The 23,803-nt window shown below is 37.8% G+C and overlaps 1 protein-coding gene across 1 annotated transcript in view; it reads right to left on the bottom strand.

Annotated features, from left to right (window-relative positions):
* Positions 1-2,359: 2,359 nt before the first annotated feature.
* ASCC3 (activating signal cointegrator 1 complex subunit 3) overlaps positions 2,360-23,803 on the bottom strand; it is a 293,625-nt gene continuing 272,181 nt past the window's right edge. Inside the window, exons 38-42 of the mRNA XM_075708596.1 lie at positions 11,621-11,772; positions 10,959-11,109; positions 5,016-5,222; positions 2,745-2,920; positions 2,360-2,647 (exon numbers count right to left, since the gene is read on the bottom strand). Coding sequence (XP_075564711.1) covers positions 2,500-2,647; positions 2,745-2,920; positions 5,016-5,222; positions 10,959-11,109; positions 11,621-11,772 — 834 coding nt within the window. The 3' untranslated portion in view covers positions 2,360-2,499. The remainder of the gene's footprint in view (positions 2,648-2,744; positions 2,921-5,015; positions 5,223-10,958; positions 11,110-11,620; positions 11,773-23,803) is intronic.

Raw genomic sequence — 23,803 nt, 5'->3', positions numbered from 1 at the left:
TTTAAAAGGCGTTTTATATTGCTGTATTATTCTTATAGCATTACTCTCCTAAACCGTTGACCAAGTCTGAGACTAAGAGTGGGCCCAGCCGCACCTAGGCTCCTCTCTGAGAAGGAGTCTAGAAAGCAAGGGGGTCCATTCCGAACCTCGTGACTCAACGGGACGGCTTCCGTATTCCCTACATAAAATTTCTCTTTCTCTCTCATAATCCAGTTTCCTTTATATACTTTTCCTATGTACTAGATATACATATATGCATATACATACATTACTCTTATCCATATAAACCGTTAATCTAGTCTGAACCTTGTGACTCAATGGGAGGGATCCCTTTCGCCCCCCCCCCCCCCCCCCTTTTTTTACTTTTATTCCATATATATACGCAATGCTTTTATGAATCATCTTAACTTGTGATTTAATTCTCTTTTATGTGCTTTTATGTAGTAATAGAGTGAACCTTGCCATCTTCGAATCTGTAACTAAGTCACTGTTTTGATCAATTTTGTCTAATCACTTTATTAATCATTGATGATTGAGTGCTATTAAAAATACTATAATCAAATTCTGCAATTCGCTACAAGTAAATTCTAACTTTTACTAAATCAAACTGTGTAAAGTCACTCATTCATAGTGAATCGACATAATCAGCAGGATTCACAAACCTGCATTCGTGACACCAGTACAAGAGAGGCACAGACATGGTGGAGAGAGGCCAGCGAAGGGCCACGGAGACGGTGAAGGCACTGGAGCATCTCTCACATGAGGAAAGGCTGAGAGAGCTGGGACTGCTCAGCCTGGAGCAGAGAAGGCTCGGGGGAATCTCAGTGACGTGTATAAGTACCTGAATGGAAGATGTTAACGAGGACAGCGCCAGGCTCTCTTCATTGGTGCCTGGTGACAGGACCAGAGGCAAACTGAAACGCAGGAGGTTCCCCCCGATTTACTGTGAGGGTGACCAAACACCGGCACAAATTGCCCAGGGAGGCTGTGCAGTCTCTGTCCTTGGAGGTACTAAAAAACCACCTGGATGTGGTCCTGGGCAGCCAGCTCTAGGTGGCCCTGCTTGATCAGGGGGTTTGGACCAGATGACCTCCAGAGGTCCCTTTCAACCTCAGCCGTTCTGTGATTCTGTGTGGGTGCAGCACCACCAGTGTAACTTTTTTTTTGGGGGGGGGGGGGGAGCTTCCAGGCAACAACTCAGCTGTATTCTTTCATCTGGTGAAACACAATGGAAATGATAGCAAAATGACCCCTCAGAGAGGTAATGCTTATCAGCTAAATGCTAAGCTGAACAAGTTCAAATATTAATATTCAGTTTAAGGTCTGGTGTAGCTGAATGAAGATGTTTTTGCAGTATGTTGCCTCCAAGTACTCGCTCAGCATCTTGAATCCCTTTAAGATTGAGAAGAGGACTGACCTCAGGATGCACAGATCGAGGTAAGCAGTCTAATCGCTGTATTGTGCAGGAGATAGATAGATGCTGCTACCTTCTCCCTTCAGATTTATGTCTTGCAGACGGAAGTGCCTCCATGGTGCTATCACCGAGCTTAGACACTACCTATCGCCTGGCAGAACCCTTCCTTGCTCATCAAGCTGTCTGTTGTAAACCCTGTTTTTGGAGCCTCGCTCTCCTATATTTACAGAATGTAGTTTCCCACTTCAGCACTGAACCCTAGACCAGGACACCAGATTTTATATGTCTTAGTCCTTCAAAATTCAGGAAAAAACACTGAAGAAATTGTAAATATGTAATATATATATGGTGTATATATGTATGTACATACATGTAAAGGGTAAACTTCAATTACGATCTATATAAATTGCATCGTTGCTATACTGGAAATACTTTATACTATTTGGCATGCCTTTATAACCAGAATTACTGCATATATATATAATTAATATAAACTATATATTAATTATATAATTTTGTGGAATTTTTCCTTTAGATTATCACCTTCAAAATATAGTATGTATAAGAGGACTGTTTTGTTACTATGTATCTCATATTTTACACTAAAAAAATCTAGTGCAAAGCACTCTTACGGACTTATTTTTATTAAACATGAAATATAACACATCCATGAATACTTTCAGCAGTTGTTAGATCAAATTTTGTATTTTTCCCTATAAATTAAAAAAGTTGACTATTTAAACTACATTAATACATAGGCTACAGAACACTTTTCAAAACAAAGACTATAGCCCTAAATTTGCACAAAGTACAATGTCTTTTATTTTGATGTATCCAAATTCAATTAACAATATGACTTCTGAAAGAAGGAAGATGAAACAAGAAAAGACAAATCTTCATAAAGGAGTAAGGCCACTGTGGCTAACTCCGGGTTACCAGAGTCAATACAGTAGTCACTTTCAATTTCCTAGTTGTCTTGAGGTTTGAAGTTGGTTCCACTAAGGCAAACGCGTTTTTGGATGTCCGGAATGACCAGATGTCTTAGCTGCAAGGCCAGTTCTTTTAAACGGACTTTTCAGATCACCTTACTTCAGAGCCAGGTGACTTATAGCATCAGACACCTCTGGTGTGACTTGTGCTGAAGTACTAGGTGGTGTAACGTTCAGGTAAATATCGTACTGTTGGTCCATGCCAAGGTAACTGTCACTCATGAGATACAATGTGTAGATACACCTAAAATGTCAAAAGCAGAATCATTAGTTTGGAAATTAGGTCTTGACTGTTGGAAAAGAAGAGCATTGAGAGAACTTAATTTTTAAATTTTACATACTTTCCAGGAGTTTCTGGAGTATAAAAAGCAACAGAAACAGTACTTCGATTTCTGATATATCCGGTTCTCTTCAGGGCAATGAGTTCTTTTTTATCAACTTCTCCCAATATAAGAAACCATCCTTCATCTTTAACTTTGGGGAATCGAGGAGCCACTGCTTTACTGTCTTGCTTTCCCTATTGGGGAGAAGAAACAGTTTAGTAAAATCAGAAATCACCTTCCCAAAATACCATTCTTCCTTGAATGAAAAAACCCCTCACCTCAAAACCACATTGTTGTGAATTTTTACATAAGACAATTTAGCCAGACAAAAATATTTTGTTATTTCTTTCCAGATGAGCGTTTTTTAAAAAAGATAAAATCACAGTCCACAGAGAAAAACCCAGAATACGAGACACTATTCCACTTATTTTATAAGCTATTAAAACTTGAATGGAAATAGTGTTCCCTTTTTCTAATGTATTCCAAATGCTATTCTCGGCAGAAGGGTTAATTGTAAACCTTGTGTCTTTATATTAATCTTGAACAATATTGTTTAGCATTATTTAAAGACAAAACCAGCACTTGAAGTCTTTATTTGAGGTTGATACAGCAAAAGGAAAGATTATGTCAGTGATTCTTTAAGACAGTGACTTTACTGCTGAAAGCTGAAGATATAATGATGTGCACTCAATCAGCATTCATTTTGCGTTCTGTAGATGGAAAGGTTTTACCGAAGATTTATACAGAAGAAAAAGCACCACCATAGCAATGAAGCTTCAGAAAGTTTGATCCAGCTGCTTCATACAAAAGAGGGATCAAATTCTAGGAGAGGTTGATAAAACAGTGATCACTGCATGAAATGCTCCTGCTCCCTTCTTTTCCGTGGCTTCTGGTTAGCAAAAGTCTCTGTCAGGAACTGGCACAGCAAACAGAATGACTTACGGAGGAGCTTTGACCCTTTTTCCTTCCTACAAATGAGACAGTCTCCCCTGAAGCTGTGGTGAACCTGCTGTAATCAGGACAAGAAGTCTTTTGGGAAAGAAGAATACTTTTCAAACATAACTCTTTAACTAATGGAAGTTAACTTCAGGATTTACAACAGAACATATGTATCTCTGTTACTATTTTTATCAAAATGAAGTTGTCTTCAGAGTCTCAGAACTAAGTTTCCTGACCTAGTTAAAGCTGTCCCTGCTTACAGCAGGGGGGTTGGGCTAGATGATCTCTAAAGGTCCCTTCCAACCCAAAGCATTCTATCATTCTATAACATCTAAAACTGTTTTCTGCTTGTATCTTGAACTCTTGTTCGTATCTTAACAAAAATGCTCGTAATTATCATTCTTAGTTGTTTGAAATGTTAAGAGAAACTCATTAGCAAAATTAGAATCATGGTGGTCCATATGCCGCTAATGGTATGCAAATGACAAAAAAATGCATCTGTAAGTAAGTGTCAGCAGTGCCTGATCTGAATGCAGGAGGGACGGTCTCAACTCTTCCGAGAGCCGACAAACAGGTACAGCGAGTTACTGCTGCTGCGGGCAGAGCAGTTGGAAACCTGCGCAGCTGCAAACCTGTGCAGCTGCTGCTGTTTCTGCCTTGGCACACGAAGGCTTGCTGAGGGCCCAGGGAGGTGACGGCCCAAGAGGAAGTGGGATGTGCTTTAACTGGGAAAAGGGGTGGGACTGAAATTTGGGTATGGAAAAGAGTTGTATGTAGAAGTTGTTCTAGGAGCTGTTCAAAAAAGCTTCACGTGTACAATATGAGGACAATATCCTCAGTAAAGGCCTGAGGATGTGTTACGAGTAGAAACATACAGGTATAGGTCTGGTATGCGGTTTGGAGGTACATGGGAATATAATAGGGAAGCTTATAAACTGGTTTGGGGAAGCAGGACATGCAAAAGTATGAATTGTAGGAGTTTGGGGCGGGCGAATAGTTAAATACTGCCTGTGAAGTTATCTTCTCTACTGTCACTGCTTATAGTACCCAAGTGTATGAACCTTTATGAGTTTCTGGTTTGTAAAAAAATGAGAGATTTTATTCATTGACTTGAATTGGCCTAGGATTTTACCTTAAGAGTCTGTTTACTATCCTATTGCAATCTGAAAAACCATTTGCTTCATTACTAACACAGAAAAGGCTTTGAAATTTTATATTTCAGATGTGTTTATAATTTACATAATACTTTAACCATAAAAAAACCTGTTACGTTCTATAAGGCGTTATTGATAATGTAAATGGATTATTGGAAACTTGTGCAGTTGGGAAGGAAATGATAAATTAATCTACCTGATAGCCCATCTGGGTTCTCTGCAGATTGATTTGGAGCACATACTCTTGATCGGCATGTAACTTGATCCATCTTTTGTCATCTCGCGTGTCTGTTGTCAAAGAGGGAACAGGCACTTCGTTCTGTGGCTGAGCTGGGTCATCCCAGCAGCCCTTAATGCTCAGGCTGACGTTTAGAATTGGCAAACGGCACAAGAAATTCCAAGCCTGTAGAAGAAACAGATCCCCGTGGATTACAAGACAATCTATACAATTCAGACCATTGTCACTGTAACAATAACAATTCAATGTGAGGTCTACGTATTTATTCTGTATTAACAATATTTTATTATGCATTAGAATATAATATGTAATCGTAAGACTCTCAATCATAAGCATAAAATACTTTTCATTAACCTCTTACTCTACTTTCTTCTAAGCAAATAAAACAAACGTGAAACTCCTCAAGCATGTTATACACGCCTCGCTAAGATTACTGATGTCTGAACACAGGAAAAATTCCTTACCACTCCCGATTAAAGTATTTTTTCCCTATAAGCCACTTAAAAACTAGTATAATTAAGTTTTAAGTTAAACTTCCTTAGCATAATCCATAAAGAACAAGTCACTGCAGTGCTGATTAGCGACGGGCAAACCTCAGAGAGTTCAGAGGATCAGTTCAGATAATTAACCAGAAGTTCAACTGCATATCCAAAGTTATTCCTAGTTTTTTTAAAGGTTTTCTTGCATCGATTTTCACGAACCCTCCTTACAGTCCTCCTGAGGAATTTTAAGTCTCTGTGGTTTCTCATGAACTGCAACAGGCCCTCAACTTCCTCTCATCCTTGTACAGAGAACTGTTGTTAGAGGCATACAGTTTGTGTAGCTGAACTGACACCCTCTTCAACCTTAAAGAGGCACCCTGAAAATGCAGTGCTATGTATCTCTCTATCAGACAAGGAAAAGCATCTCTGAGCAGCTGTGTCAAAAATGGAGGGGAGTAATGCAGGCATTCATTTCGTAAAAAGAAAATCGGCTTGTTCACTCAATGAAATTTGTTAGGAAGAAGAAATGGAAAAATGGGCTGTGGAATGGAGGCAGTGATTTGTGGCCTGACTATGACTGAAAACGATAGATGAGGCTGGCACTGGAAGAAAAACACACAAAAACCCAAGAACTACCCTGTGCCCTGCCCTCCTTCCCCTCCATTCCCAAAACAAAACAGGAATCAGCACTTCACCCATGTTTTTGAACAACACAGACGAAAAGCTAGAGGGTGGGAAGGAGAAGAAGGAAAGAAGAATATTGGTCTTGGTAAAGAACCATCAGATGTCAAAATGGGAACTTGTGGGAATGAAGAGGGTAGCCACAGTCGCATGGGCAATACTGGCATGGAACAGAAGTGATTTATCTGGAAAAAGACTGAAGTATATTTTATTTTTCACATATTGGTTTGACCGTCTTGTGTTTCAACAAAATCTATTTTCATTTAGATTGTGCTTGATGCGTCTTTGATTACTTTTTCTGTGCTGGAAGGCACAGAGCCCTAATAAAAGCTCAGTTTGCTTTTTGGAGACATCATTGCCATGATTTATACTGACAATAAAGGTGTATGTTAATACATAATTAGGGATACAGCGGCCAGGGTAAGCAGACCTAAGTAAGATCGCACTGCTGTAGGAAAAGGTGGTGCCGTCCCTCTCTCCAGCATCTTCCTCGCCAGCTAGCTGTCCCCCCCTCCATCCCCGACACGTTGGCACTGCCACGCTGTGATTGTGCAGCTAGATGGATCGGCTTGCTAATCATTTTGGTGACAGCATGAACTTAGATCAGCTTAAAGCTGATTGCGGAAGCATATTCTCTAATCCTGTGAGTATTCTGAATAAGCATGAACCTTCAGTGCCACTGAAAGAAGTGGTCCAGCCTCTTCCCCCGCTGGCACAAGTATTCATGTAGCCGCTTGGCTACAGGCCATTTTGACTGTCAGCGAGAGGGTTGATAGGGTCCCTCCTCCCCTCGTCCCCAGATGCTTGTTCCCACCTCCTTGCCCGACCCAGCCACAGCGTTTGTGCAGCTGTGCGGTGAGCTAGGTCAGGAGAGGTGAAAATGGCATGGGGAGGGCAGGACTGCCCATTTCGGCCGCAGCGCAGACTTATGTTGGATTAAAATGGCTGCATTACCAGAGCCTGGCTGAACTAAATGAGAAAACTGATTTAGGCTAAAACTAATCTCTCTCTCTCTTCCCTCTTCTGTGTGCTGCGTGAACAGCTGTGCCTGTTCAATGGGGAAGGTGGGGAGGGCCAGCTGTGAGCACTGAGGAACTGCAGTGTAAAAGCAGGGGATACCGATGAATTGCACTGATGTTCTTAATAGTGCCGTAGCTAAGAAAGGACAGGGAAATTATAACAGAAAATAAACAGCTAGAACGTCGCGGGAAAAGATACCCCTCTTTGTCCCAACTCTGAAAGGGAGAAGGGGAAAAAAAGGCAGCACCCTGAAGAAGGAGAAAAACCACCGCAGCCATTCTTAATTAATTAGTTGTTGCCAGGATTTCACTACATTTAACACACAAGACACTACTAAAGTCACCTCCAGCAGATGACACTGGATGAGACAACTTGAGTACTAACACCTTAACTAGCAAATGATTTTCTGTTTCATGTAAAGGTTTTTAAGACGAAGCTTACTGTAGGAACTGTACAGAGCTACTGTGTGGGACTCTGCGGGCACCAAAGCAGTGTACTTAGGCTGTGTTCAGTAGAGGCACCCTAGTGTATACCAACCCGGTGATCACCCCTTTGGTTATACTTTAGGTATCAATTACCTGGAAACTTCCGTGTACTATCTCAGAGGACAAGACCTGTTACAATTATGTTAGAACAAAGTTTAATTTCAGCAGAGGTCATAATGTATTAACTCCTTTAGTGGTGTTACCTGTCGCTCTGTTGAAGACTATGACTTGGTCTGGTTTACACTGTACAACTCTAACATACTCTATTTGTCAAAGGCTGTCGTGTCCTCATCTAGCTTTTACAGTGCAAACCAACCAAAGTGACTCTGAGTAACTTTCTAATTAGATAAGAAACTAGTTGTAATATGTCATTCACCAGGCCTTCTGTATTTGAAAATCAAAACGTAAAGTTAGTACTGCTTGATCATTGATACAGTATGGACAGCAGGCTGCCTTTTTATCATCCATACAACGGAGAAAATGAAGAAATGCTTTTCTTACTGAGGAAAAAAGTCAAGTCGTAGCAAAAATAAAAAAGAGGATTACAAGAACATAGATACTTCCAGAGTAAAAGCAGCTCATACTACAGCTGGGATAATATTTTTTTCAATCCTGAGGTTTCTTTTTTCTCTTTCAATAATACAAATATCAGCTTAGCATTTTGAAAGGTGCCTAATGCCTAAGTGACTTAGAAACTAAAAAATTTGTTAAAGAGATATGATTCAGAAGGAATCATTGAAACAAACATGGAGCTTAGGCCAAAGATCAGAGTTACAGTCTAAACAGTTTTTGAATTTAGGCTGTGAGCTTTTAAAGCCCTGCTGACTTTCAGTGAGGTTTAGGATTATAACTAACTTTTGGAAAATTAAACTCAGACTCCCACATCATTTAGGTACTTCTTGACAATTCTACTGGTTTTTTTGGCTGTATAGGATGACATAAGCACATATCATCTCCTTTTAAATGTATCGACATGCCCAATGTGTGCATGTTCATATATACTATATGTATGTTTACCTACCAAACCCATAGATTCAAATCATAATCACATGAGAAATTCTTCATGAACCTTTAATAACATCATTAGCATTTTTACCAATAATCTGTCTCCCCAGGACTTAGCCTAATATTCCAAATCCATGAGCAGCTTCAAGAGCTGGTATTTAAAAATTAATTACCAATAAGACATTTTCTTCTTTCCAAATGTGAAATTTCTTCCTATTCCTGCCTGCCTCAAATTTATGTAAAGCTCAAGCTGTTTTTACCAGTTTCATGGTAGTAACAGGTTTAAGATAGAGGTTCAATATAGTGTGAGTGAGAAGTAAAAGGTTTGTTAGGAAAAGACTGCATTTGATTTTGTTCAGGTCTGGTGCCAGAATGCCAGGCTTAAACTCTGTAATCTTATATTCTTGTGTTATAGAAAATATATCATAAAGATGCATTATTTATTGCAGAATTTTTCTCTTGGTTGGCCCCTGTTTAACAGTGCACTGAAGGACTTTACATATGAAGGCACTCAACAGGCAGTCTCAATATGAATTTTAATTCTCTACAAGGTATTACAATAGTTTTTTCTGAAAAAAAAAAAAAAAGAAAATGCCGCAAAGAATATAAAATGTTGGTATAAATGTTTCACATTTGCAATGACCTGCATAATACAGCCATGGCTTTGCTATACCCAATATGGCCATTCCCAACCCACGGAAATGAAACTTTCTCCTTACATGATGCTAAGACATTATGTTTTTCCCTCTTATATTCATTTGTATTTACAAACATAGACATATAGAGGCATAGAGTCATTCACAGTGTGAATGTACACACCACATACGCACAAGCTATTTTTGAAGAAACTGCTAAGACATTTCAATACCAGCCAAACATATTTATCTGAGGATTAATCTTCATCTATTGAATCAGACGAGAACACTGCCATGCATACAATTATTTAATTAGCAGCCAAATCCTCTGCCAGTCAGCAGCCGTTCCAGGCATACTGATGGGGCAGTAGATGCAAATCTCACAGTAGTACTGCTTTTTCTCATTACTACTGCAATTAGCACTTAAATTGATGCTTTAAACATACTAATTTCTGGAATAATTCAGGATTTGTATGTTACCTGGGATCGCCTCACTGCAGAGACGACACCAGATTGCTACGCAAATTGAAGCACTTTTGAGCCAAATAACCATCATCATATCAGACAGAGCCAATTTGCATTTGCTTTTAAAGATAACAGAATGGCAATTTATGCAAATAAATTAAGTAAGTTTACTTCTGAGTTCTCCCTGAACTAATTATAACAATGTTCTAATTTTCTATCACATCTGAAAGTTAGACTGAAATCAATGTGTATTATGTTAGAAATCTGCTGTTAAAGGAAGCCTTGTTTTGATGTCAATACGTTTTCTTAATTCAAAATGTTGATGTTAATTTAGTTACAAATGCAGATGTCTGTTATAGACATTTAAGTACTTCTCTTCTTGTTTGCATACCAGTAAAAGGTTTAACTGAAGCTGAACAGTCAAACACAGAACATATTGCTGTCATTTTAAATATTCAAATAAAAAACCACTTGAAGTATAGCTTTTGAAGTTTTCATCTTTCGTACATTTATTTGAAATCAATAGGCTTAGCACGCGATGAATACTATGGAATATAGCTGCCCTTTGCTGGCAATGGCTTGAAAACCAAAGTGAAAATAAGACTCCAGCAGCCTCAACATTTTGAGATAGTATTTTTTTCTTCCCTTTGTGAAGTGTGAAAATTTCATCTGCTTTTTCTGTTTCAAATAGAAAATGAGTGCTGGATCTTTTACTGAGGGTACTGTCAGAAAGAAACGGTGTTTGACAGACCACTTCAGAAACCAGCTACGATGACATTTGCAATGCATGTATTCCTAGTGCATAGCTGGCTATGAAAAGGTGGATAACACTCAGCAGATTGAATGACCTAGAGAAGCATCTTTAGAGCAGAGAGATGTGGTAATATCAACCATAAACCAGACTCTGTTACTGGTTAGCAGGGAATAAGTGAAAATAATATTAAGAAAGCAGGCAGAGAAGAAACCCTGTAAAGCTAGCTGTACCTTGAAATTAGAGCAATGAGTGTGTTGCACTTCATACAGAACATCACATGATATTTGCTGAAGGGAAGTGAACCGGGTATTTCTTTTCCCAACTACTCTTCCTTTCCAATCACACCGATAATGACCATGGATAGAAAGTATTACCTGTGAAATGTGTGCTGTTTGCAATTCACTGTCCACAATGGAAGCAAAAACATTCTCTTTTCCTTCGCAGGCAGCCATTAGTTCGGGAAGACACTCGATAGGTCCTTGGTAACCTCCATGCCCACTCTTCCTTTTGCCTTGGCTCCACTTCCTGATACAGCCAGCAAAACATATGCCCAGGGAGGGAAAGCAAACATTTGTTTTCAGTTGTTTTGGTGGTAAAACTTGATACCGGTTTCTGTTATTAAATGCTGGTCATTTATTTTTGGGTCGCATTAATTACTGCATCATTCAGGCCTCTATAGAGCTTCGCATTATCTGTGACATTAAGATGGATACTAATGTATTTTTATAAAGGATTAAAATAAAGAGATAATTAATATACAGAGTTAGATTTGTTAGGACTTGGAACTCTTCCAGTGATCTCTTGTTAATTTGTCTGGAATCATGGTTCTCAAAAGAATCTGTGGGGGTTAATTAATCAATGAATACTGAAAACAGAAACAGAAACTCCATTTGGGAAAGCATCACTGTGAAAGAATGAGTTCTGCTTCTGGTGCATTAATGAACATTCTCGGGCACAACAATGACATTCAAACACAATCAGCAGTCAGAAGTGGAATGAAATTGCAAACATGCAAATGATTAGAAAAATTACATACCGAAAAAGATAAAGGTGGTGTAGCTCTATATTGGGCAAAGTAAGCAGGGAAGAGTCATGTATCCATCTACCCTGAACCACCATCTGCACCAGATTGGTTATATTCAGAGCAGTCACCAGCCAGCCATGATGTGCTGCAACATCCAGCATTGCCTAATCAAAGGAGACATATAAAAAAAATAAAGAGAATGCAAGTATAATCGTGTACCTGGTTCATACAAGTAAAAGCATTTATTTAATGTTTTACATACAGGAATTTGTAGGCCTTCAACACAGGAATTTACTTCAACCTCTACTGATGGCAGTAGGCACCTTTTGAATTAACCTTGAAAAAAAGATGGATTAAAACCTGCATCATCATCGGTTTTTACCCTTGAAAAGGTAATTCACACCATGTTTTTGGGGATGAGAGCAGACGGTGGAATCTTTTCCTTACAAATAACCTCTCTTTTACATAATCCAACTCAGAAAGAAAGGACTAAATCTCAAGGTTACTATAAAGGAAGAAGTTACAATTAACTGCAGTATTGGTTTATATTTTGACATGAGAGCTTTGCCAGAATTGCATATTTATTAAAAAATCCTCAAACTATTTAAGAACAACAACAACAACATATTTACATTTGTTCAAAAATTAATACTAAAGCAACTTACCAGTAGCAGTTATTATTCCCATTTTAACCTAAGGACTTAAAAAAATCCCTTGAATTGGACTAGATAAAAACCCTAAAAATTAGCTTAAGGAGCATTTCTGAGGTTTTGTTCAACACTGACACCTAACTTGAAATCTTGAAGAAAGATTACAAAGTAGCTCATAGTTTACCTAGGGTGAGTAAGAGCAGTCAGAAATAACACGGGTTTCTCCGTTTGCATTGTAAACAGTTGATTGTCTTGAGAATGAGGCATGCTTGGCTGTCTCTCTTTTTGCATCTCTATCCTGACTCTGAAAAGCTTTCCCAAAGTACATAAAAAACCCAAGCAAACAAAAAACCCATATCCAGCTACACATCACACTTTAAAGTGTTAATGGTCATCCTGCCTTCCGTGCCTGGTGAGTTTCTGTTCCACTTCTACTTACTATGTTTTAGACAATACAAATAAAAGGTATACTATAAGTATCACTAGCATAAAGATCTAAATCTGCAAAATTCATGCGAGTGGCCCTATTGACATGAAAAAATTGTTAATGCTTGCTTTTTTCCTGACCAGACTTAAATTCTGTTTGGTTAGTCTGAAAGAGTTTAAGAGGTCTTCCAAAGGAGAAAGGATCAAAAATGAGCTTTTGGTTTCAACATAATTTTTTAAAATAGTAAATGCAGTTATTTGAATATATACTTTTCACCCTGTCTGGAGTACATTAAAACAATTATTACGATTTATAGAAGCATTTCAGCTGGTGAAGAAAATGATGCTGTGTTAGCTGTCTTGCTTATTTTGTTGTTTAATACCATTACAATCACCATAAAGTGTGGGTCTTCATATTACAACACTCTAATTCAGTAGAAAGTCATGTATTTAAACGTGGTTTGCCATGTAGGAAATTTGGAGTTTGATTAAAATTCTAGAAAATGTTTTTTAAGAAAGCAAGAAAAGAGTCTGGTATATTGAACAGTTTCAACACTTCTCTAAATACCATCTTGGTATTAGGAGAGCTGTAGTTTGACTTTAGGACTAGGCTTAAGATGCTTCCATAGGTTTTTGGTTTACAGACAAATGATACTGTTTGATACTTCCTTAGACACCAGATACCTGCATCATTTTAACTTATTTTCTGGCCACTAGTGTAATGAGGAGAAGCTGTCTATGTAAGTCTTTACATTTAATCAAATGTTTTACAGACAAACAAAAGGCAGCATTTACTTAAGGCAAACTAAACAGTGAAATCTTCTTTAAACAAAGGAGTTGTTTACACACGCAGAGCTATTTCAATTAAATTACACTGATTCTGGAGAAATACTGAGTTTACAGACACAAGTTAGTTTCAGTCCTGGCCAGTCACACAGTTTATTTTAGCAGTTTACAATGCAATTTCAACAGGTTCTATTCCAGATCAGGGTGATAAGATCAGTGACACTTAGAAAAATATTTGAAGTGTTACCCTGCATTACACAAATGTTGTCTCATTTCTCATGAATTGTGGATAAAGCACCTTTCAGCTAATAAAGATCTACATTTAACATTTAGCTTGTCTTTTTTGAAGGAAGAGCCATAGCACCCTGAAACACCCTAATAACATTCCTAGTGACCCTAGAAATAGTACCTCACAGCACAACATCAGTGGTTTTCTGTCTTTTCACTTGGCTTGCCAAAGTGATTTCCAGGTATGATTCTTTTTACCCAACAGAAAATAAAATTATGTTAGAAGTCACATTTGAAAGGAGCAGCTTCGTGGCCTGTACATTTATGTGTTGGTTCACATGATTTTTAGTCAGATAAAGAGGGACTTGTTCGCAGCATGTATCAGAGTGAAGGCTGTCTTTTAAGCTTACAGGGCGAGTCACTCTTTACCCGCTTCCACATTTTAAAATATATTGAACCCTATACATACAGTACAGTCCGTGTCTCTGAGTGTGTTGCTCAGACAGTATGGTATCTCTCTCCTATTCTCCACTACCTGATTCTTGTTCTTTCTTTTCTGATATTCTGACATGGCCTGAAACACCATGTTCCTCAATGATGTGACTGCCGTATATACGTGAAGCATAATGGGTGCCCAGATATCCTGTCTTTTCTATGAGCCGCAAGAATAATACAGTAAGTTGTATTTTTAGTCAGCCTGAAGCAGTGGTGTTTTGATGAAATGCTTCTGAGGATACATGCATAACACTGTTTTCATTGTTTTCTTTCTTTTTTTTTTTAAATCTATTCCCCTACCCCCACCCCTTTTAACAGAGGTTTGAAAAGGGGAAGAGAGAAGACGTAAGAGAAAGATAAATCTAAAACAAGCTATACACTGAAATTAACTGGAGGATCCTTTCAACCTAGAAAATCTCCTAGAAATTGATAGAGGCCTACAGATAGATATCCCGTAGGGAGTAAGGAAAGCCTGTGTGTGTGAGACTCCGCGTTCCACATTGTTATAATGAATCCACATGGCAAATCCTCTTTTCCTCCTTATTTTCTGCTTCTTCACCCATAGAATTTATTCACAGCATCTCTATCTGGATGTGAAATCCAAGACAGTGACATTGTGAAAAAGTCAGAACAATGGTAAAGTTGGCTTGTTTCATCTGCTGCCTTGGAAACCTGCACACGTTTCATTTTCTGCAAAGTGTAAAACACACAGATGCTTGATACTTAAATGGTTATTGAAATTCCTATAAATACTCAAGGTAACAAACTGAGTCATCCCCCTATCTCCAAATTAGCTATATAAAATGTAGCAAATAAATAAGAAAATAATATAAAAGAAAAAAAAAGATAATTTAATATTTATGTTACCTGATGAGTAACATTTAGTCTCTCTAGTTTCTCCAGTTGCTGCTTGCTTGGTTTGTTGTTGTTTTTAATTACAAACCAGCATAATTTTCTAGAAATTTGTGGCTTCTTAACTCTTATTTGGCAAAGAAGTAAGTAATTTCTAAATATCTTACACTTGATAAGATTGGAACAGATTAAGAATATTATTCTAAACTGAGAAATGGTACAAACTGGTTATCTGCCTTTCTAGCCTCAGAATTTCATGCCAAGACAGGATAATTTCATCATAGAGAAAAAATCAAGAGAAGAGGACAGTGAGTCCAAGAAGTGAAACAAAACAACTATAAAGATGCTTTTACTTACAGAAAAAGCATACAAATATTTTGTGGTAAACCAACAAGTAAAAAAAAAAAAAAAGCCCTAAACCCACCACTTTTTTTAACCTAAAGTCGAAAAGATGGGGTAAATAGATGGAGTCAAGGGAAATATTGCTTGTTATAATGAAAAGTATGTTTGCCATCATCTTATTTGGGCCTGTTCCTGCACTTAGTGTAGGCCTCTGCTTTTATTCTCCTGAGATGGCGTTAGCTTTTAAGCCTTTCAAGTGTCATATTTGGACAACCACAAAGTAATAGTAGTAATTAGTGACACATCCTTTAACATTTTGTCTGTCATTATCAAAAATAGCTTGGCTTGTACCAACATGGGAAGCAACAAGCTATAAACCATGGCAGGGGTAGGACAGAAATGTTGATGCTCAATAACTGATTGATGTAGGTGTACCTGTTGGGTATGGCAAAAATTGTCATTTTGATGCTATTGGGAATTGAACGTCAAAATGTTTGAGTCAAGATCTTGCTATTTCTTTCTTCATTCCGGAAGTGCATTAATACGAAGCCCTCAGCATCTATTATCAGGTTTCCATCATCTTATTTTCAGGAGCAGTGGTTGGTTATCCTTAAGTACTGAATTATTTAAACTGATCGAATTGTACCTTTCTGGTCTAACATGAAGCTCTGATTTTACAGTCTGTCCTTTTTTAGCCAAAGTTACTACCCATGCTTGGAATTTAAATTATGGCTTATAATTCCCTACCTTGAGGGGAAGCAAAGATGGAGGCAGGATGTGGAAAGGTGAGTGTGTGGCACACTCACTGATAGCAAAACATTGATAGCAAAACACACTGATAGCAAAACATTGCTTTTCTCTGGTGTTTTTAAGTGCTCTGAATATGTGCTTAAAATAACAGATACTAAATTGTTCTGTAATGAACATTATCCACCCCGCTCACCCTCCACCCATTTAGGAGATTTGCCTAGCAACTGCAAAATCTTTTATTTCAGAAACTTTTTGCAAAGTTTTAACACTGTTTTTGGTATTACTTTCACATCTTTCATTCAAAAGCCAGACAAAGTCTGGATCACTCTTGTAAGACTGGGTAGGTGGCAGAGGAACAGAGACTGTACAACCAGCAGAATTTCTGATCTACTCAAATGACTTAAATAGCTTTTTCCTTTAAGATAAGTTATTGAAGTGCTAAAATGAAACAGCTTGCATCTTGTTAACAGAGACTGCATACTACTTTGAATAATTTCTCCTTCGGTTTGAAGTCACCTGTCATATAACCTGAATATAGTAAGCATTTCTACTTAAATACTGTAAATATAAAGGTAATTGTAAACATTGTAAATATAAATGTCAATATTTTGTGGCCTAAATTATATTTAAGGAAAGTGGCAATGAAGCTAAATGAACAATGATAACTGCTCTGGATACAGAGGCTAGCTAAGGAGACTAAGGTAATGTAAGAAGTGCCATTGGGGATGAGAATTACATCTGTGATTACTCAGCTAAAAGTTGACTGCCTACAGTGATGCCATTGGTGGTAATGACTTGGTGGATGGGGGCTGAAACTTCAGGAGACCTCACGGTGAGCTACACGGCTCAAATTTCTCCACTCTTAAAAGATTAATTTTATTTTTTGTATCAGTGCTTCACAGACTATGACGCTTTCTTGAGTGCCTTCATTCGGGAAATTGAAGGTTGGTACAGTAACGTATACAGCCCTCCATGCAGAACGACATTCGCCTCAGACTTGAAAGTTTATGTAACGTAAATCCAACACATTCTCTGCCAAACAAATACAAGTCTTATTCTGCAGTGATGCTTTAAGGAAGGAAACAATAATTACAAAGAAATAAATTGCATAAGACTAAAATACTTTAAACTGTTACTGCATAGTTACATCAAAAAGTAGAGTTAAGGCTGGTTGGGTTTTGTACCCAAATTTATTGTGTATAGTATTCCAATATCAAATAATCAAAATATCCCCACTCTTGTCTTTGCTGTGTGTTAATGTAAGTTCTGTTGTCTAGGACTAGACTTCAGTTAGAAATATGAGTTTAAATCCATAGATCTATTAAAATCATTAGAATGGTGCCTAATTACAGCTGTTTAGGACTACAGCATTTATATGACAAATATTTATAGATAATAATATGCAAAAGTGTATGCATTTTACCCATTTTTCTGAAAACTATTAATTCATAACAATAATAATAATAATAAATCTTTTTTGCACATGCTTCAAACATAGGACACCTTCCAATAAGTAATATTATATTATGATCCATGTGTGACTTGAGATCATACTAATACAAGTAAAATATTTTTCCAGATGTTAAAGCATGCCATATACTATGTTTCATGTTTTTATATAAATCATGATTACGATGCTTCAATTATGTACCCCAAAAAACAACTGACTTGAAAAGTTGGAATTTATTTGAAGAAGTCTTATAGAGGGTTTTAATGTCACTACTTTTTGTATTTTATATGTTGGTAAAACAGGTATCTATGGAAACTTTGCACTTCAGAGATCTAGTCCAAGATTACTTTTTAGAAATGTATGACTTTGGGGAGAGGGAGGAGTTCTTTCAGGTCAATTAAATCAGACTCATACAGCTGTATAGGTTCAGCCTACAGACCAACACTCCCCCCCCGCACTTTATCAGAGATACAGTGAATAAGACATAATTAATCCTATTCAGGAGGCACTCCTTTTATACTGCCTTCTGCATCCCCCTTCCCTTCACTTTTTTTACAAGCATATTCAGCTCCCTCTTCCATATGCTCTGCTACCCCCTATGAGAGACTAATTCTTCATTCTCCCATCATCATAAAGGTCTCACTGATGTATGCAAATTATGACCTTCCTAGCTGCTTTGTAAGATTCCTATCCCTGTATTCATCCTTTAGGCTCCATAGTAACATTATTAGTACGATCAGAACCAGGGAAAGGACAAATCGCTTACTGTCTACATTTAGTGGAGTGCAACCCATGGGTTCTTACTGATTTTTTTTTTTTTTTTTTTTTTTTTTGGATAGTATTACAGAGATAAAAGCAGCTATGGAATGTGATACCAGCAATATAAATTTGATAGGGCATAACCAAACATGTTCGGAACTTGTTGAGTCCCAATATCCAATTTATTTTCAAATTAGTAATTAATACATTCATATTCTCTACTATGCTAGTGAACTGTAAATACAATAAAATGTTTTTGAGAAAAATCTCTTGGCAAGAAATCCCAGTTTCCCAAACATAAACAATGTCTTAAAGATGGCATTTGTTCCAAATCTTACACAAATCTACCAGACTCGTGAAAAATATACAGCATCTTTCTCATAACAAAGCTGCCCTCTTTAAAATTTAAAGTCAGTTTCAAAGTAGTAATGTAATATTTTGTCAATATTTAAAAAATTTTGAGTGCATTCACAAGAATCCTTTTCAACAGCAACAGTTATTCCCAGTAACTTTCTCCTGAACTTTTAGCCCCATAAGGTTAGCATTCAGGAAGCTCAGCTGCTGTCTAACAAACTTAATTAATCAAAAAGTCATTTCCGAGCTGTAACTATGAGTAAAAGTGCTTCAAGTGTGCTAGCAAGCCTACAAGTTAATCAAAATGCTAATGCAGTACAAATTAAAGTTGTGATTAACATTTCACAGTAGCTGCTTAAGTGAATTGATCACACAAATGGGTTAAGCATTACTCATTTCCTCCAGCCCCAACTGGGAAAAGGTTTGTCATGGGTGGGGGAGGGATAATATATAAGCAGCACCAAATGATCATTAAACCGTCACCGAGATGCTTCCATACACCAGTTCACCAATTACCCATAGCAAGCAAAAACCCCGACACCACTGCCACAAAGGTAACCCTCCCTTCTCCCAATATATAGAATCATAGAATGCTTTGGGTTGGAAGGGACCTTGAGAGACCCTAGAAAACGCAAGCAGGCACCAAGTAATTTCACCTCAACGTTTCCTATGCCCAGGTACTTCCACTGCAAAGCCATCCACTGCTGCTTAGTAGCTATAAATGACCATTACTGTCCAGTATATGCGCTACAAGTTTTTTGATTGTTCTATTATTTCCACCCTCCTAATGTGGAATAATAGCCATCCAACCATGAAAGCAGCCAGTATTTAAGTAAAATTGCAAACATGGTGCTGTCACTGGAATATCACCTCATACACAAAGCATACGTGTCGTAGCTGAAGAGATATGGCCTCTGCTCTTCACTTGTTTCTGAATAATCCTCTGCATTCTCAAGTTAATTTGATTCTCTTCCCTTCCCTTAGTAAAGCTGCCCATTTATTTATAGTTGCCAATGCACCCATTAAACAAAGCAATTATCTCTTTCCCTGGGCACTTCTGGACAAGTCTTACATGCACAACTGTAAAATAGGCGATTCCTGTAACTCCCACCACTTTGCAGCAAGTAATCAGCACACCTGCACTAACAACAGACAAAATATAAGCTGAAAACACACTTAGGATCTTTAAGAACGCCTCCATTTCCTCATAGGCAGGAAAACAAATGATCCAAGGGATATGGCTCCCCAAGTCAATAGTTTTAGTGGCTGTTAGGAACTGAGGAGGTCTGGGGAGGATGGCAAGTCCAGAGCTGAGGGACATTCTCGTTCTTTTAGTCTGGGAACTGCAGCTCAGGCACCTCTGCTGTTTGCAGCTGTGCTGATATAGCTGGAAAGTACCTTTTGTGTGAGGAGCAGCAGATACAGCTCCCACCATCAGCCAGAAGAGTCCGCAGTTTAGGAGAGTAAGCATTTAGTATGTAAGCTAGCTCTTAAAAGACAGCTGAATTAGGCAGCATATTTGTACAATATTTGATGACTCTGAACATGTACCACAAAGATGATTCTTGTAAGCGTAACTGTAGTAAAAGCTGCAACTTAAATGACCAGAAACAACTTATTTAACTATTTTAGAATGGGTAAAGTGGGTGTTACACACATCATCATCCAGCTAAGAAAATGCAGTGCTTAACCCTAAGAGTTTATTTCCTGTCAAAATTAGATTCTCTGGGGGAGTAACGTGATGGGGAAAGGCAGGCCATCAGTGACAGCGTTACAAGGTCCTCATTTCAGGGATGTGCATGTTTCCCTGCAAACTAGTCTTTACTCTGCAGTTTGGAATCTGACTTCATGTCCATCTTCTCAGTGCACAGGTACCCTGCTGAGATGTGTTTAACACATCCATAGGTAAACACTTCTCAAAGGTTAAGGCTGAGCTCCATGGCAGTTCTGCTCCTGGCAATATTAAAATATTTTATCAACGATTATACTACAAGTGGAGGCTTGTGGCCAATCCCAATGCAAAGCCAGCAACTGTCACATTATTTCCTAGAAGAGACTGCCCTGCTGAATCCGAGACTGACGGTATTACTGCCTCAATTATCCATTTCAATTAATGCAAATATAGGTGATAGTCTTAGAACAGCAGAGTAAGAACTGATCGCTGAATACACAGTCACAAAATATAAGGCTTGACAAAAGAAGTAAAAAAGAGATTAGATTTAGTCCATTTCACATATTCTTAAATCAGAGATAGGAAAAAAGGTGGGGTATTGTCTTTACAATAATAATTATATTCTATAAAAATATTAGAGAAATCATTTCATTAGAATTTTTATTCTTCGATGCTCTTCTGCAGGAAGTGGAGAAGTGTTTGATTTTGAGTAGCTGCTGAGTGCTCAGCACCATCTTACTGTCACCTCTGTCTTTTCTTAGTAAAAATAATGCAGAGCGATAGGCTTGAAGAGAATATGCAGGCTACTGTAATTGTATTAAAGGTAACAGAGGCAAATAAAAATTAAATGACTTGCCCAAGATCACCTAGGAAGTCATGATAGATTTTCTGAGCCATGGGAACCTTCTGTGCTTTATCTACAAGAGCCTGTCACTGATAACAAACTTGTTAGTTTTTGACTTGAGCTTTTCAGTGTAGAGCAGGGACATTCCTTCAGTCTAGTCAGTGCCTCAGTGGCCATTCATTACAGAGATGGGTGTGGGAGCAGATAGGCATTCACCTTCCAGAAGGTTACATATTGCTATTCCCCATATTTCTGCAGTAAAAGGGAAAGAATTCTGTATTTCATACTGGGTAAACAGATACAAAATTTTATCTTGCTATAATGAACTCCATCTATACCTACCAAATGCTAACTATGGGAAAACTGTAAGAATATATTTCTTCCATTTTCTATGCTAACAATTACATTCCTTTATTGAGCCAGGACCATGACTCCTCAAATTCTGTTAAATGCTTATGACTTCTATCTTTCATCATGAGTATAGATGAACAGAATTCTAACATAAAACCAAAACTTCTAAGACATCTCAGGAAAATTAAGAGTGATTGTATACATCTTTTTATTAGAAGAGAGTGGAATCTCACCTGAAATCCATGAGCTACATTTATCTATCTGATGCTGTTAACATAGTTTTCTGACTGACCATTAACACTACTCAGCCTAAAGCCACTAGCGATGAAGGAGGCCCAGAGGACGTTGGAGGAATGGGTGGGAGGATGCAATGGGTGGGACGTGAAGGGAACTACGGGAGAGAAGGCTGATTCCAGTGAAAGACAGCACGGAAGAGTGGACAGTTTTAATAGCCTGGGATGGAAAGAGGCTTGCTTAGGTATCGTGGCTAGAGATGCCAAATCTGCTCTGTAGGGGACCTGGGATGGAGGCCTGCTATATATACTGAGATACAACCACTTGTAAAAGCTCTCTGAAAGATCTTGCTTTCTTGTAACAGAAAAGCAGCACTGATATGGGAAGTCTGTCATTCACATACCCGCCAGCAAAAATAACAGTTTATGTTCAGGTCACAGTTTGAAGGTTAGCTATACAACCTTAACAGCTAAAGTACTTTGTAAGTAAATAAACAAAAGTTCAACATAACTCAAAAACCAGTTCCTGTCTTACTGCTGAATTTTACGTTTGGTGGTGCGCGAGCGTGTGTTCACACACACAGAGAACATCACCCACTGAATATGTTTATCAATGGATCCTTCTATGGTTCAGTTCCTTTTCTCACAACTAACATCTTTTTTTCCACCTCTGTTGACCCAGAGTTCATCAGCAGGTCAGTGCTAAGGAAAAAGGTAACAACCAGTATTGAAAGTGTAACCCTGTCTATTGCTTAGATTCTGGGAACTTTAACCTCCATTTGGAAAGCGTGACTAATAAGATGGAACAAATATTCTCCCAAGAGATGTAAACCATGCGCCAACTTCAAAATACAAAAATGCTTGCATGTTTTTTCTTTTTTTTTTTTTTAAAAGAGGAACTTTTTTTTTTTAATTACTGTATATGTAACATTATGTAGAGTTAACCAAAGGCCTGAGTGCCAAGGCACAATATGGAATGGTATTCTTCTGAACTCTACTTCAGTTTAAAGGAACTGTTGAATATTTTAGAGTTTTTTCTTCTGAGTGATTATTGGTTTTGGAATACCTATTATACAATAACAGGATTTAAAAATACATTTCTTAGCATAGCAGGATAAATATTGAGCAAAATAACCATTGAAAAGAATCTTTAATTTACTTTATTTTCCAAATATGTAGTTAACCCCCCAAATGCTAATTCCACAAATGTCTAAATGAACTTTAAGTATGTTATTTCTCACCTGACCAAGTGATGTTCCTCTGTGTTAATAACTGAGTATTATGAATACACTGAAGCTTTCAGCACCATGATTTTATTGATTTGAAGTATTTGGAGTAGACTTGCATTCAAGCAGTGCTGGTTGCCAAGTTTAAGACTGTGTAGCAGTAACATCTGTGGTGTTATTTGCTTCTTACTTTCCTTTTCTTAATTTTAGTTTTGCTTTATTTGATATTAGTATTACAAGCTTGCAGGTTTTGCTAGTGTAAGGTTGAGACCCACCCAAATCACTGGACACTGAAATGCCCCTGGTATTTTGTCTGTCTAGAGCATTTATTAATAATTTCTCATATAGTAGTTTTACAAACTGGTAGGCTTGACATAATGATGTTTGCAGTTACCATATCGCCAACAGGCTTCAAACAAGATCAAAGCCTCATTCTGATAGTTGACATGGAGATCACTGAGGATATTAAAATTTGAGCAAACAAAAAATGTAGGAAGAAAGAATTACTGTCCCTATTTTACAGATATGGAACCGAGGATGATGAAAAGAATAGTTTGTTGAAGGCTACCTGATCTTCAAGAACCTGTAAATGAGTCCTTGTCCAGTTCTGCTAAAGAGAATATTACTTCTTTCCAGCAGAATCAGAGGGGTAGCTGTTCTCTGCGACAACTAGAGCTCACCCTTCCTGCTGTAACTGTAATTGCACTTTTCAGATATGGCAGCACTCTATTCCAAACTCAAACTGCTGCTTTAAAATACTTTTGAGGCATGCAGTTG

This window comes from Pelecanus crispus, chromosome 3 (genome assembly GCF_030463565.1).
Source record: "Pelecanus crispus isolate bPelCri1 chromosome 3, bPelCri1.pri, whole genome shotgun sequence".
NCBI classification, from domain to species: domain Eukaryota; kingdom Metazoa; phylum Chordata; class Aves; order Pelecaniformes; family Pelecanidae; genus Pelecanus; species Pelecanus crispus.
The sequence above is the reverse complement of the archived record's forward strand: the minus strand, read 5'-3'. Positions and strand labels throughout refer to the sequence as shown.